The sequence below is a fragment of the Oreochromis aureus genome, linkage group 5 (assembly GCF_013358895.1).
Source record: "Oreochromis aureus strain Israel breed Guangdong linkage group 5, ZZ_aureus, whole genome shotgun sequence".
NCBI lineage: Eukaryota > Metazoa > Chordata > Actinopteri > Cichliformes > Cichlidae > Oreochromis > Oreochromis aureus.
Window position 1 is genome coordinate 12121978 of NC_052946.1, and position 13806 is coordinate 12135783.

Genomic DNA, 13806 nt, shown 5'->3' on the forward strand with positions numbered 1-13806 from the left:
TTTTACTCTGTCGTGTTTCCTGTCTTTTAAAATGTGTTTTGTTTTAGTTTTGTAAAAACAAAATTTAATTGTCAGGCAATGGCTGTGGATCCCCTGACCCTAGTTAGCACCTAGTCATGTGTCAAACGTGTCATCCAGCAAAAGATCTCATGTACACTCAGATTACACAGGCCTTTAGTCTCCTGACACACACACACACACCACTTTGGTTGCAACACGGATAAATGTCAAATATCACACTCCATCACTCTCTCACTCTTTATTATATCACTGTCTTTCCCAACCTCTCTGTGTGGAACAAGTCTGCTCCACAAAATAAAGAGCACAGATGTGGAGGAGGTCAGAATAGGGTGAAGAGAGTCACCCTCATTTCCGAACAAGAGCTCTAAACAGGACAGCCTGAGAGGAAATTCAGTCTCCTCTCAGGCTTCTGGCTAAACCAGGCTAGCACCCACTGACAAAGCTCGGCAGAGATAGAGGTTTCCTTGTGTGAAAACTCCCTGGGTTCATTAGGACCTTTAAAGTAACCCTTCTCCCCATTTCACAACACACCAAGATCTTCCTTCAAGTGGCTCTGGTTCATCACTGAGGCCCCATCCATCTGACAGATTTTGTGGCTGTTTCTTTGTCCTTGGAAGTTGTTTAAAGAAGAGCAGCCTCTGTTTGGAAGCACTTAAAGTACTACATTTTGTGGTGGATGAAGACCACTTTGTTCTGTGTATTTCTCTCCTGAATGGGCTTACAGAAGCCAGTGGGATTGGAGTGGCTTCCCTGATGGGAAGAGTACACAAAGTTTAGCACGGTAACAGTGAGGACCACACCTTATGTCTTCTGTTTGTGTTCTTTATTTTTCAGACATCATAATAAGATTCGCAGTATTGATGGCAGGCGGACTGGGGAGCTGCTTTCTGTGGAAACCCTGGACCTGAGCAATAATGACATTACTGAGCTGCGAGGACAGTGCTTCCCTGCAGGCCTCCATATCCGAGATCTGTAAGTAGCATCTCGGAGGATTCCTGTGGCACGTCATGCACCAGCTACTTAAATAAAGCAAAATTAAATAAATTATTAAAGATAAATATGTTATTTATTATATGAGGAAACTTTAGTTCTGTAACTAATATTAAGTGATGTTAATGGGCATGCACATGCAAAATAACGTGTTTTCCAAATATAAGATTTCTAACAAACCTCACTGTGGCTTCCCTTTGTTCAGGTACCTCAGTAACAACAAGATCAGCGTGTTGGAGCTCGGAGCTCTGGACCATTTGGGCGAAACCCTACAGGTTCTAAGACTGAGCCGAAACCGCATCAGCCAGATCCCCGTGAAAGCCTTCCAGCTCCCGAGGCTCACCCAGCTGTGAGTGCCACTGGATTTGATCAGTTTTAACAATGTAGGCTAGTGTGCTGACAAGCTTGAGCTTTGATCTGTCAAAACAGTTCACCCCGCAAAAACATTACACTGTTGTCATTTCATATTTAGGCTGAAAACCAAGCGGGTTTCCCAATTGTAGTGTTTGGAAACTACACAGAGATGAGCCTTTTCCCTGAGAAGGAGCTTCTAGTGTCCGCTGATTGAGCTGTGTGTGTTTAGAGTGCTGTTAGTGTGAGCTGTACCACTAGGGATGGATAAGACCTGACTAGGTAAACACCAGAGCCATATTATTGGTGATTTATTGCCTTCTTCCATATCCCCCAAAGTGGTTAGTTTAGTCCCCACACCGTGCTCCTTTATCTTCGTCAAACTTCCCTCCAGCATAACGGTGAGGTAGACCCATTTGTAGCTCAACGCCCCCACTCTGGAGAGCGAAGGGACTCGCGTAATGGGAGTCTCTCTCCATTGTGGCTCCAGTAGTTTCCCCAGGTGCCTTTTGTTGGACATGGGGCCCCAGTGACACTGTATCACCACATGCTAGAGGTGATGCACATGAGACACAAAAGAAGCTTTGTGAATGTTTATCTTTGAAAAAGCTGAAGGCTTTTACAGCCTACGCGCGCGCGCGCGCACACACACACACACACACAAACACAGCGGCTGTACAGATTCATTGTTACATCCACAGGCACCTCGGGCTTTTTATACAAAGAGAAAATGAGTAAAGTTTTTAATCATCTCACTCTGTCTTAATTCAAGGGGTAATAACACATGTAGTGTACAACCCTGGCCCGATACCACCAACAATGCTTGATAAATGCCTTTGCTTAATAAGGGCAAAACAAGGGGAAGATGTTTTTTCTGCTGCTTCTCTTTAAAATGATCTTCCGTTTACAGCGCCTCAAGCATTTTCTCTCATTAGTCCCTCTGTATCATCTGTTTTGTCCTACCACCTTTCAGTGAGCTGAACAGGAACCGTATACGCCAAGTGGAGGGTCTAACCTTCCAGGGTTTATCCAGCCTGGAGGTGCTCAAACTACAAAGGAACAGCATCAGCAAACTGACCGATGGAGCCTTCTTTGACCTGTCTAAGATGAAAGTCCTGTACGTACTAAACATCACCTTTAATAATACCAAAAAATCATTTATCTAAAACTATTATCTGACTGGTTTTGTTTTACTTTCACAAGTTCTCCTGCACAGCAGAGGACAAATCCGAATAGTTGAAAAAAAATAATCTAATTTAAAGAATTTGGGTGCTGCAGTTAGTTTGGAGTGAGCACTATCTGATTGGCTAATCCTATTTGCACTCATTTACTGCCATTACAGGAATACTCACTGACTGAAAAAGATCTTTTTGTACCCTTACTGGAACTTTCTCACAATAACACTTTTTTCCCCCTCCACCCAGAACTTTTACATAATTACTTAAATTACACACAAAATAACAGAGTAATGCTCACAAATTGCATTGTAATTTATGTCACAGTAATGTGGTGAAATGTTTTGAGATCAACAGATTCTCACTGCAGTATCTCTGTGTCATGCAGGCACCTGGACTACAACAGCCTGACGGAGGTGAACAGTGGCTCGCTTTACGGACTGACTTCCCTGCAGCAGCTGTTCCTCAGTAACAACTCCATAGCACGCATCAATCCTGATGGGTGGAAGTTCTGCCAGAAGCTAAGGGAGCTGTAAGTACCAGCATTCAAATTAGCCCGAACGCAAACTCTCTTGCCAGATGTACCGCCAAAACGTTTCACCGGAGAGTGGTTAAATATCCGAAAAACCCAGCTTGGTAATGAAAAAAAGCGTATATATCAGTGCATTTTGCATTTTTTAAAATAAAGGTTTAAATGTTAGCTCTTTCAGTTTCCACTAACATTAAATGTGGATTCTTAAAGCCTCGAGAACCCAACTCTTTCGACCTGCCACCCATATCATCATCACCATCTCCCTTTCAGGGTTAAACGACATTTTGTTTTAACACTCAGTACGCTTACGCTATTCTCAGGATTAAGCCTGTTTATCCCATAATTAGAGCTGGGCTCAACAGCACTCGAGCGCTTCGACAAGAGTTTTTGTGCTCCGTGTGTAAACCTGCGGCAAACCGGCGTGTAAATCCTCCGCTGGATGTTGTGGTAATTACACTGAAGGATCACCTTCACTGCCTTGTCTGCCGAGTTATTATCTGAGAGTCTTTCCTGCACTGTTGACACGACTGTCGTAATGCCGTTTTAAAGTGCTTCGCTCAGCTGAGGCGTTGCTAACTACGAGGTAGCCGGGGCTATCTGTGGCGCCTATGTTTGTTTATGTGTAACAGTCAGAATGGATAAAGTGGTAGATGGTGATCGCACTAGTTTGCTCTGCGTATCTCAGCGCCGCTTCCTGTACGCTCCCAGCACACGTTTCTCCCAGCACCGCACCTTTCCACCAGTTATATGATTTTATTATCTGCGTTTTGATGACCCTCACGGCTGATCGAAGTGAGTGACTCGTCTTTATGAGAAGCCTTGTTATTGCATTCCCGATTCGCCGGGCTGAACTGGTCATCAGGGAGAATCTCTGCACACATGACTAGTCAAGCAAACCTGAGACAGACAGAGAGGGCAATAAAATGCACAATACTGCCTTTGAGCACTGTTTGAAAGATACCATTATGAGTTTTATTATCAGTGGTAATCAGGATTTGCCATAAAAACCACAAAAAGAAGAAACATTCTTAGAAGTCTCTTCAAGGTGTAGTTTCATTTCTTTCTTTCTTTTTTTTTCTTTTTTTTTTAGATTGCAAGTAAACCATCTCTCTGAATTCCTAAAACAAGGGAAATCCCTTGGAAACCCACGCAGTGTCGACACCCCATTAGTATGTTCCCCAGGTCTTTTAATAAAAAAGAAAAGATTTAGAGGCTGGATGTGAATATGAGTAACATTTTGAGGGTTGCAGGACACGAGTAGCAGTTATTCCCCTGGGGTTTACCACACGCTTAAGTATTCTTATAAACGGAGGTTGTAGACATGCTGAGTCCCAACCCAGAATTTCTTTTCTTTCCTGTCAGACGATGCGAAGCTCATTTAAGCTCCGACTTCTGCTAAATCCATTCTCCGTTAACATCATGCGGTGTGGAAAACCGTACAATGGAAAAACGCATCATAAACTGGCAAATGGTCATCGAATTGGCTTTGAAACTTAAGTATAATGATGTCGCGAGCGGTCTCAGTGGTCTGCCAACCTGTCATCTCCTTCCAGACCTCACACAGAATATTTCTCTCTGTCTGTTCTGTTTTTTTCCTCACTTTCTCTCTGTGTCTGCCTCTCTCCTCTTCCTCTGTCTCTATTTCTTTCTTTCTCCAGGAATTTGTCTTACAACAACTTAACTCGTCTGGATGAAGGGAGTCTGGCAGTGCTCGGGGATCTCCACACCCTCCGGCTGGGCCACAACTCTATCAGCCACATCAACGAGGGAGCCTTTAGAGGCCTCAAGGCTTTACGCATCCTGTAAGTACACCAGCCCACCCCCAACTACCATTACCAAGCCCCAAACGGACCCCTAACAACTCACTCATTATTACGTTTCTGCCCCTGCTGACCATAAGGTTAAGACGTGCCACTTGGGAGCAGTGAAAATTGAGATGCTTAATTTTGGTTTTTGCCTGGGTGACATTTGATATTTAGGCTCATGAAGTCCCTTCGTTTGACATAGGAAAGAGGGAGCTGTTGGCTTTCAGCGAGGGTTTACTCTCATTTGCATTCATGTCTTTTACAAGGTGTCTATTGTCATGGTTTCTGTAGCAACTTCTTACTTTTTTAGTGCCTTTTTTCACTTTGTTTCTTCAGTTTTGTTTGGGGCGTTTGTTTTGTCTCCAAACACCCAGCAATCTTGGATCTAAAAGGGTTCTGTGTCACTCAGCTCCCTTGAGATCCTTCCTGGCTTTTTTGAAGCCATGAATAAAGACAGAGGATTTTTTTTTCCTTTCCCTGATCCACCATGTGCACAAAAAGCCCAAAGAAAGAAAAGGGGAGAACCACAGGGAGAAAGCCGGTGGATAAATCCAGCAGAAAGACTTGGGGGTCTTGGTCCCTAACCAAGGTCTTCTTGGCTGTGCTGTTCATAAGAGAGCCAGAGAGGAGAGTAATACCAGAGCTTGCTAGAAAGGCTCTCTGACAGCAAGGTCAGAAGCCAAGGCACATAAGGCTTCTCCCTCTGCTGGCACGCTGGATGCCAGATAACTAGCTACAGAGGGTGGAACAGGGAGCTTTCACTGCCATATCTCAGCCCTTCTCATGTTTTTCTTTCTTGTCTTTAATTAACCGCTTTGTTTCATTTGGCTGCACACTTTCAAAGCCCTCTTAATGCCCATTTCTTCCCCTCTGTTATTCTAAGTGTGTTCTGTCATCTCCTAACGATATCCCACAATACCCATAATCTCTGTCTTAATTTTGGAATTTTTTCCTCCTCTTTTGTACCGCTTCTGCTCGGTGTCTTTGAGGCAGGCCTAATCTAATCAGCGGTGGGGAGGACGCGCATAGGCTGGGCCCTGAAAAGGAGCTGGGGGAGCTTTAATTGGGCCTGAGCGGCTGGTTGCGCTGGCATGGGGCTGGAGCCTGAAACGGGGTGTGAAAGCTCCAAACAAGCCAGCCTGCCCTCTAATTCGGCCACGGGGGTTGTTGGCTCATCGGGGCCCCCCTCTCCGTGCCCCCATCTCTCTCTCGTTCTTTCTCTCGCTCTCTCCTCTACTCTGCAGCCCCCACCGCTGCCTTTGCTTTAACAAGGCAATAGCCTTTAACATCCACCCAGCCAGAAAGAGTAGGAAATTGGCAGCTCCAGTCCAGTCAAACAGAGACAGTGGTCAGTGCAAAGTGAAAAGAACCAAAAGGGGATAAGAGATGCTTAGAAAGCAAATGGGAGGAGGAGTGGAGGTGGCTATTGTGGTGGAGGCGGAGGGGTGGGGCTGACCATTAACCCCGAAGGCCCTTTCTCAAGTTTGAGGAAAATCTTTTTTTTTCTTTTTTTCTTTTTTTTTTAAATGGCTTGGAGAAGTTCTCAGACTCTGCCGCTTGTTCTTTTTGATCACCATGCAGCAGGGCGGAGCGGCAGCTCCTCTGCAGCTATGACTTCACTGAAAGAAGTAGCTCTCAAGCAGAAGCATTCAGCAAGTGTTCGGAAACCCCCAACTTTCGTTCACTCAATCTCTTCTGTCTTTGTCTGGCCATGACTAAGCTTGGCTGCTAACCCCGTCGGCACTCTTGGCTGCACCGTACCTGCCAGCATCGGACTTGCAGTCCCAACTGTCTGGCTTCTGGCATTGTGTTCCTGCCAGTCCCTCTATGCCATCATGAATTATACATGTTTCCCTGCACTGGGGTTTGCCTCAACACACCAGCGCACATGCACACGTATTCACACGCACACTCCTTCTAAGGAAAGAATGCGCTTGGTTGGCAGAGCAGAGCGGGAGAGGGGCTCTTTAAGCCAGGTGCAGTGGGGGGGGGTGCTTGGGCGAAGGGGGTAACCCGTGACTTCCAAGAGCAGCTTCTGCCAGGGCTGTGAAACGCTTCAGCGCTGGCAGGCCCTGTCCCTGTTCCTCTCCTCAACCGCCTTCCGCCGTTCTTATTCTCCTCTTTTCTCTCATTCTCCACAGGGAGCTGGACCATAACGACATCTCAGGCACAATAGAGGACACCAACGGGGCCTTCTCTGGATTGGACAGCCTCATCAAGCTGTGAGTGTCTCCCCTCCTTTTCATCCCTCAGCCCTGGCCTGCCACTGTCTCTCTGCTCTCTTCAGAAAACAAAAATAGAGAAAGCGAAGGGAGCCGCCTCATTTTCTTGCATCCCAAAGCCACTCCAGTTTAAGTTTGTTTAAAAGTTTGAGACACTATCATGACCCCACACTTTACTTTGAAAAGAACATGCTCACACTGAGCAACAATTTAAAGGTCCCCTCTTTATTTAGTTTATTAGTTTTTTCTCCTCATCCTATAGAGGCCACTTTCTCTTCAGTTCATTCTAGCGTTCATCTTGTGATTTGATTGTAAGCTTTATGGGCAAACTGGTTTCTCTTTGCTGATAACAGCTGGAAAAATGAGTCATGTTTTTAATTACTCATCAGTGCTTTCAAATGCCTTGTAAAAAGTTCAATATCAAAAGTTAGTAAGCTGAGAAATTACAGAGGCGTGAAGTTTCTGGCAATGAGCAGCAATCATCAACCCACAGAATGAAAAGATGATGTCCAGCCAAGATGGTTCCCAGTGTGAGCGCCGCTGAAAGAAAGAATGAGAGAAAGAGGGGAGAGAAAGGGCTTTTCTTTGAGCTGGCAGGGGTTCGCTCCCCAATAGGCGAAGGACTATTTCTCCTCCATAGCTGCACTCCCTCTCATCCCCTCATTCCCAGTCTCTGTTGTTAAGAGCTGAGAGAGGGTGAAATTGCGGGCCGCATTCAGTCATCAAACATCAAACGCCTCACGAGCCCCGCCCTCTGACCCTGCCCCCTTTTGTCACGGCGTTGTCGGAAGCTGCCTGATGCATCCCAGCGCTGGCAAAGCGAGCTATGGGAAAAAAAGAGAGAGAGAATCTTACATCAAAGTGTCCATTACACACAGAGTTCCCATTTTAAAACTGTTTTTAAAAAGCAGCGTGTGAATGCCGCCACATGGGATGGAAGTGGATCTTACATTTCAAAAGATGATTTTTGGATTTGATTCAGTTACAAGTGCATGTGACAGCTTCATTGAATTCCTTCAAAAACAAAAAATGACAAAGTAGCTCTCTCGTTATCTGTGTGACAAGGCTGCCATTTGTTTGTGTGGACATGTGGACGAGTTTGAACACTGGTCTCTTCTTTCTGACCCAGCCAGCCATGTCTCCTCTTCCTGCGATCCAAAGGCTACAACGGGAATGAGGAGGTGGCAGTGGCGGGATGAAGGAAGGGGATTAAGACCCCAAATCAGAGGGAAAGCAGCTAGACTTTGGGCTTGACAGACAATGAAATGATTACACGTATGTCCTTACAAGCTCTGGTCGGGGGGGTAGAGTCCACACACACACAGTCGTGCCCGGTCATTGCTTTTAGATTCTAATAAAGATAAAAGTGGTCTTTGAAGAGCAGCACAGAGCCCAGGTGGCCCCACCCACCTCCACAACCCTGTTCATTCCCCTTTACCCTTCCTCTTGGCTAATCTCCACACAGTTCAGATTTCCAATACCTCACCTCCCCTCAAATCTTATCAGATTCAAACTGGCTAATTGTGCTTTTCTCTCTGTTTTGTTCTCTCTTCTCATCTCCTTCCCCCAAAATGTTCCCTCCTCCCTCTTCCTCTCCCCCCTTCTTCATCTATTGACACCCCTCGTGTTTGGAAACGGCAGGACTCTGTTTGAAAACAAGATCAAATCCGTGGCCAAGAAGGCCTTCTCTGGCTTGGAGACCCTGGAACACCTGTGAGTATCCCAGGAGAGAGAGCGGAAGAGGGAAAGAGGGGGTGGAGTGTAAGGAGGGGTGGGTTTTGTAAAAGTAGTTGGCAGGGGGAGGCTGCTAGCGTCTTGGTAAAAGGGAATGATATCTGTGTGGGTAAGACTAATCTGTTCACACTTGATGAAACAGTATTTAATATTTCAACAGGAACTTGGGGGAGAACGCTATTCGCTCCATTCAGCCCGACGCCTTCACTAAGATGAGGAACCTCAAAAGCCTGTGAGTTTAACACTGATCGTTCTGAGTGTGGTTACAGAGCCTGCCAGCAGCAACACACTCACAAATACATCAAAGGGTACAGTGCACATGACATGCTTGTCTTTTCCCTCTCCTCCAGTCTCATTCAAAGCAACAGCTTGCTGTGTGACTGCCAGCTCCACTGGTTGCCTGACTGGTTGGTGGCACGTGGTTTGCAGGTCGGTATCAATGCCACCTGCGCCCACCCGGAAAGTCTGAAGGGAAAGAGCGTCTTTGAGGTTCCACCCAGCAGCTTTGTGTGTGGTGAGTGTGTGTGTGTTCTCTGGTTACATGGCTGTGTCATTGCTTTGTGATGAGTAAGGGACGTTCAAGGCACAGATGGGCCACATACATGGGCTCCGCTGTCCTGTTATTGACATATTTGCATGTATTTGGGTAGTGTTTTTGTTTAGTTCTGCGACAAGCTCTCCAGCAACATGTCAGTTTTTATTTTCCCTTTTTGCATTCATTTATGCAGAGGAAGCAGACACCTGCTGAGCAACGCTTGTGATAATATCCTCGTGCTTTTTAAACACACTTTATTTCACCCGCTGCCTTTTTTTAGACGACCTCCCCAAGCCTCAGATCACCGTACAGCCGGAAGCCACAATGACAGTCCTCGGCAGTGACGTTCGTCTCACCTGTACAGCTGCCAGCAGCAGCTCCTCCCCCATGACCTTTGCCTGGCGCAAGGACCAGGAGCTCCTTCGTAACGCTGAGATGGAGAACTACGCCCATGTGCGTGCTCACCACCAGGCCGCGACACCAGATCTGCCAGGCGCAGGAGGAGGAGGCGTGATGGAGTACACTACGATTCTCCACCTGCGCCGTGTCACTTTTGCCCACGAGGGTCGTTACCAGTGCATCATCACCAACCACTTTGGCTCCACCTACTCGAGCAAGGCCAGACTCATTGTCAACGGTGTGTTATGTTGTTAATAGCTTCTTTGGGTCACTTTTATCCTTTATTAAAACAGATGAATTGTTTCAGCTGTTTATATTATTCAACTGAATTTCAAAATTATAGGGCCCAAAGTGAGTTTGTCTTTCGCTACTTCCTCTCTCTCGCTCTCTCTAAGCGTCCATCTCTCCTAGGCTGGTATTTGGAACAAATTGATTTAGCTGCATGTCATCGCTGACAGGCTTGATCTATTCTGCGCTCTGGCAGGGAACCAAACTCTGAATAAATACTGTCCAACTGCAGAAAAGCAGTGTGAAAAAGCCTCCATTAGACCTCTGGCTTCTTCTTAACCCTTGCTGTAGCCAAGTGCTTGCTCACAGCAGATCCTGTCAAACTGAATTCAGCATTTTGGCAGTTATCTACCTGGTTGTTGCTTTGGCTTACTCATGTATAAATAAAGGTTTCCTGCTTTTCTAACTGAAAGTTTCTTGATTTGAATGTCAGCAGCAGCTGGGAAAATGAATGAGCAGCTCTGTAATCCTTTACAACTGCTGTTGCAGTTCTACATCCTGCTCGGGTAGACTGCCTATATGTTTATAAATGAGGAAATTACTCAAACTATGAGGTGGATTGTCAACCTTCCTACAATATATAAAGGTCATATTGTTTTGATTTGCTAATACTGAAGGAATTTTTCCATCCGTAGTTCTTCCGTCCTTCATCAAGACTCCCAGGGACAGCACCATCCGAACTGGCCACACCGCCAGGCTGGAGTGCGCTGCAGAGGGTCACCCGACACCTCAGATCGCCTGGCAGAAGGACGGCGGCACGGATTTCCCTGCCGCCCGCGACCGCCGGATGCACGTCATGCCCGATGATGACGTCTTCTTCATCACGGACGTCAAGCCGGTGGACATGGGCGTGTACAGCTGCACTGCCAAAAACACAGCAGGCACCGTCTCTGCTAATGCCACCCTCACCGTACTGGGTAAGAGCTGTGAATTCAGCATGGTGCAGTTGTAAGGAGCTGGGTTTGGTCAGTCCGAAGCAGAATGAGAATCTTTATATTTTGCTTTCTCGCCAGCTGTGGCCTTGCTGCAGGTCAGAGTTCAGAGGTCACAGTTAGGGGTCAAAGGAGGGGATTGAGGGGGATTCACAGAGGGGAGTTTGTTAAGCATTTACCCCCCCCCCCCCACACACACACTCTCTCTGTGAGGGACAGTCATGGCTGCTTCACTGCAGGCCTCAGTGCTCCCAGTTTATTGGCTGTTTTACACTGTTAAACAAAACAGGGCTTCTCTCTTATAACCATCTCAGCACATAGATCGTCGTTGTCCTTTGTCTTTGAACTGAGCAAAACAACTCACTGTTGTATACAGATGGGATATATTTTTACTTATTCATTTTTTAATTGACCTTTAAATTAATCTGTAAGTGCCTGCAAACATTTAAAATACTGCTTTAGCATAACATTTGCATGTTGTCAAGTTTTAATCTACAAAGCACTTCAAAATACTGAAACAAGATACCATAAAACCACTCTGAAATTCTAATGTTTGGGTTTAAGTGACGGAGAAGGAGGGGTAGTCTGTAGTCAAGGGGCCCCTAACTGAAAGAAAGTGGTGGGGGAAGAAAAATGGGAGCCAAAGAAGAACTGCAGCGGTGGAGTGTGAGTGCGCATATGTGGGGGGAGGTAGTTAAGAGGGATTTAGAGAAAATACGGGGGGGGGGCAGAAAGAGAGACAGAGAGGAGGAGGAAGAAAGTATTGATAGAAGAGAACACAACTGAAGTGGGTTAAGTGAGATGTCTTAATCTGTGTACATCCCACTGTGAAGGGAAGTGCTCACTCTGAGAGGAGAGCCCACCCTTACCAGGCACACCATCGCTCAGTCCAGTGTGCTTCATTCACTGAAACGTGAAGCTGGCAAGGAAACAGACAGGTCCTCTGAAGAGGATCCTGCCCCAGAGGAAATGTTTGTGCTCCAATCAAAAAGCTTTTAATTTTCAGGAAACTTCAGACTTCATCAGCATTGTGTTTGAGTAATAAATATTATTCTTAGAAGACGGATAGGCTTTCAGTGGCTGGACATGTCCGTTTGTGCTCAGGCTGTCCAGCTGAATCACCACAATCCAGCAGTCTGTACTCAATACAGTGAACAGAAAGGTGCTAAAGAAAACTGTAGAACCACCAAAACCGTACTTATAGAAATCCTTGGCCTCTTTTTATGAGGAAACTCATCACCCCACTTTTCCACAGAAACGCCCCACCTGGCCCAGGACCTGGAGGACCGAAGCGTTACTGTCGGGGAGACGGTGGCGCTGCAGTGCAAAGCTCTCGGCAGCCCGCCCCCGCGCATCACCTGGCTGCACAACGACCAACCGCTGCGCCCCTCCGACAGACACCACTTCACGCCGGGAAACCAGCTGCTTGTCATCGGCTCCGCATTGCTGAAGGACGCCGGGCGCTACACCTGCCTCATGTCCAACACTCTGGGCACAGAGCGCGCCCACAGCCAGCTGGTGGTGACTGAGCGCAGGAACGCTTGCGCCGCGCCGACAGGCCCGAGCACCGTTACTATAGGGATCATCGTCATCGCTGTGGTTACGAGTATTGTGGTGACGTCGCTGGTGTGGGTGTGTATCATCTATCAGACGAGGAAGAAGAGCGAGGAGTGCAGTGTGACCAACACAGGTGAGCTCAGAATGACTTCTTTTTTTTTTAATTTGTAAGTTAAAAACACATTTAATCTAAAAATGAAGAAACCACTAAATCTTCATGCACACCACAGTTCTGGCTCTGATGCCTCTTTTCTCTCTCCCAGATGAGACGATCGTTCACCCAGATGTATCCAGCTACCTCTCCTCCCAGGGGACTCTGTCCGAGCGGCAGGACATGTGCATCCGTGTGGAGACCGGCGGTGGCCCTCAGCCCAACGGACACGTTGTAGACACCACAGGTACCGCTAAAGTTCGCTCTCTGCTTCCAAATGTTTGCGCTCTCGCCGGCAGTTTCTCCCACGTCCCCTGGTGGGTTGCATAATGATGAGAGGAGCGCTGCTGTAAAGCTGTAAAGACCTGCTCAGTGTCAAAAATAATCACAGGAGACGCCCTCAGCACAATGTTGACATGCAGTTGTTGACTTTCTGCCTCCAAATCATGTATTTGTTTCCCCGTGGCTGCCCACAGGTTTCGACAGCGCAGTGCTGTGCACAGATTGTATGGAGAATGGCAACAGCTACTCCAAAGATCCCGACTACCTGGCACACGGGTTTGGTCCTGCTGCAGGCATGGAGTACCAGCAGCAGCTTATTCCACCACCCTACTCTTACTGTTACCCCGGGGAGCAGCACGACACCGGGTCACACACAACCCCACTCTGCAATGGGACCCCCAGCAGGATCCGAAAGAACTCTGAAGGATCAGCGTTTCCAAAAAACCATAATACAACACTGAACCAACACGATAGAAAAGGTACGGTGATTAGTGTAGTGAGTTTAACTGTACTTATCCAGCCTTATCCCATAAATCCACTACTCTTCTTAAAGCTCGACACTGCCCTGTTGGAATAACAGTTTTATCAGGTGATGCCATGAGAAGCTATCAGCCATTCTGGAGTCTTCTTTCTGCAAATGCCTTTGAATGTGATCTTTGATGGATTGTCTCCTACCAGCATCTGACACTGTATCATAGTTACATGCCCAGAGCCCCTCAGGACATCTATCTTTAAAAAAAACCCAGGAGTGACTTCTCCCTCCTGATGATGCACGCCCGGGCCTGTTCTGGGCTTCAGCTCCTTTAGTTATATAGCAGTGGTACTGGCCTTT

At 46.8% G+C, this 13806-nt stretch overlaps 1 protein-coding gene across 2 annotated transcripts in view; it reads left to right on the forward strand.

Annotated features, from left to right (window-relative positions):
- The window catches only part of lrig1 (leucine-rich repeats and immunoglobulin-like domains 1), a 33871-nt gene that overhangs the window by 18904 nt on the left and 1161 nt on the right, over nucleotides 1-13806 (forward strand). For both annotated transcript variants that reach the window (XM_031752382.2, XM_031752380.2), the window contains exons 4-17: nucleotides 856-993; nucleotides 1217-1360; nucleotides 2336-2479; nucleotides 2926-3069; nucleotides 4728-4871; nucleotides 7016-7096; nucleotides 8738-8809; nucleotides 8991-9062; nucleotides 9181-9344; nucleotides 9646-10002; nucleotides 10688-10969; nucleotides 12240-12674; nucleotides 12805-12939; nucleotides 13169-13453. In XM_031752382.2, coding sequence (XP_031608242.1) covers nucleotides 856-993; nucleotides 1217-1360; nucleotides 2336-2479; nucleotides 2926-3069; nucleotides 4728-4871; nucleotides 7016-7096; nucleotides 8738-8809; nucleotides 8991-9062; nucleotides 9181-9344; nucleotides 9646-10002; nucleotides 10688-10969; nucleotides 12240-12674; nucleotides 12805-12939; nucleotides 13169-13453 — 2597 coding nt within the window. The remainder of the gene's footprint in view (nucleotides 1-855; nucleotides 994-1216; nucleotides 1361-2335; nucleotides 2480-2925; nucleotides 3070-4727; nucleotides 4872-7015; nucleotides 7097-8737; nucleotides 8810-8990; nucleotides 9063-9180; nucleotides 9345-9645; nucleotides 10003-10687; nucleotides 10970-12239; nucleotides 12675-12804; nucleotides 12940-13168; nucleotides 13454-13806) is intronic.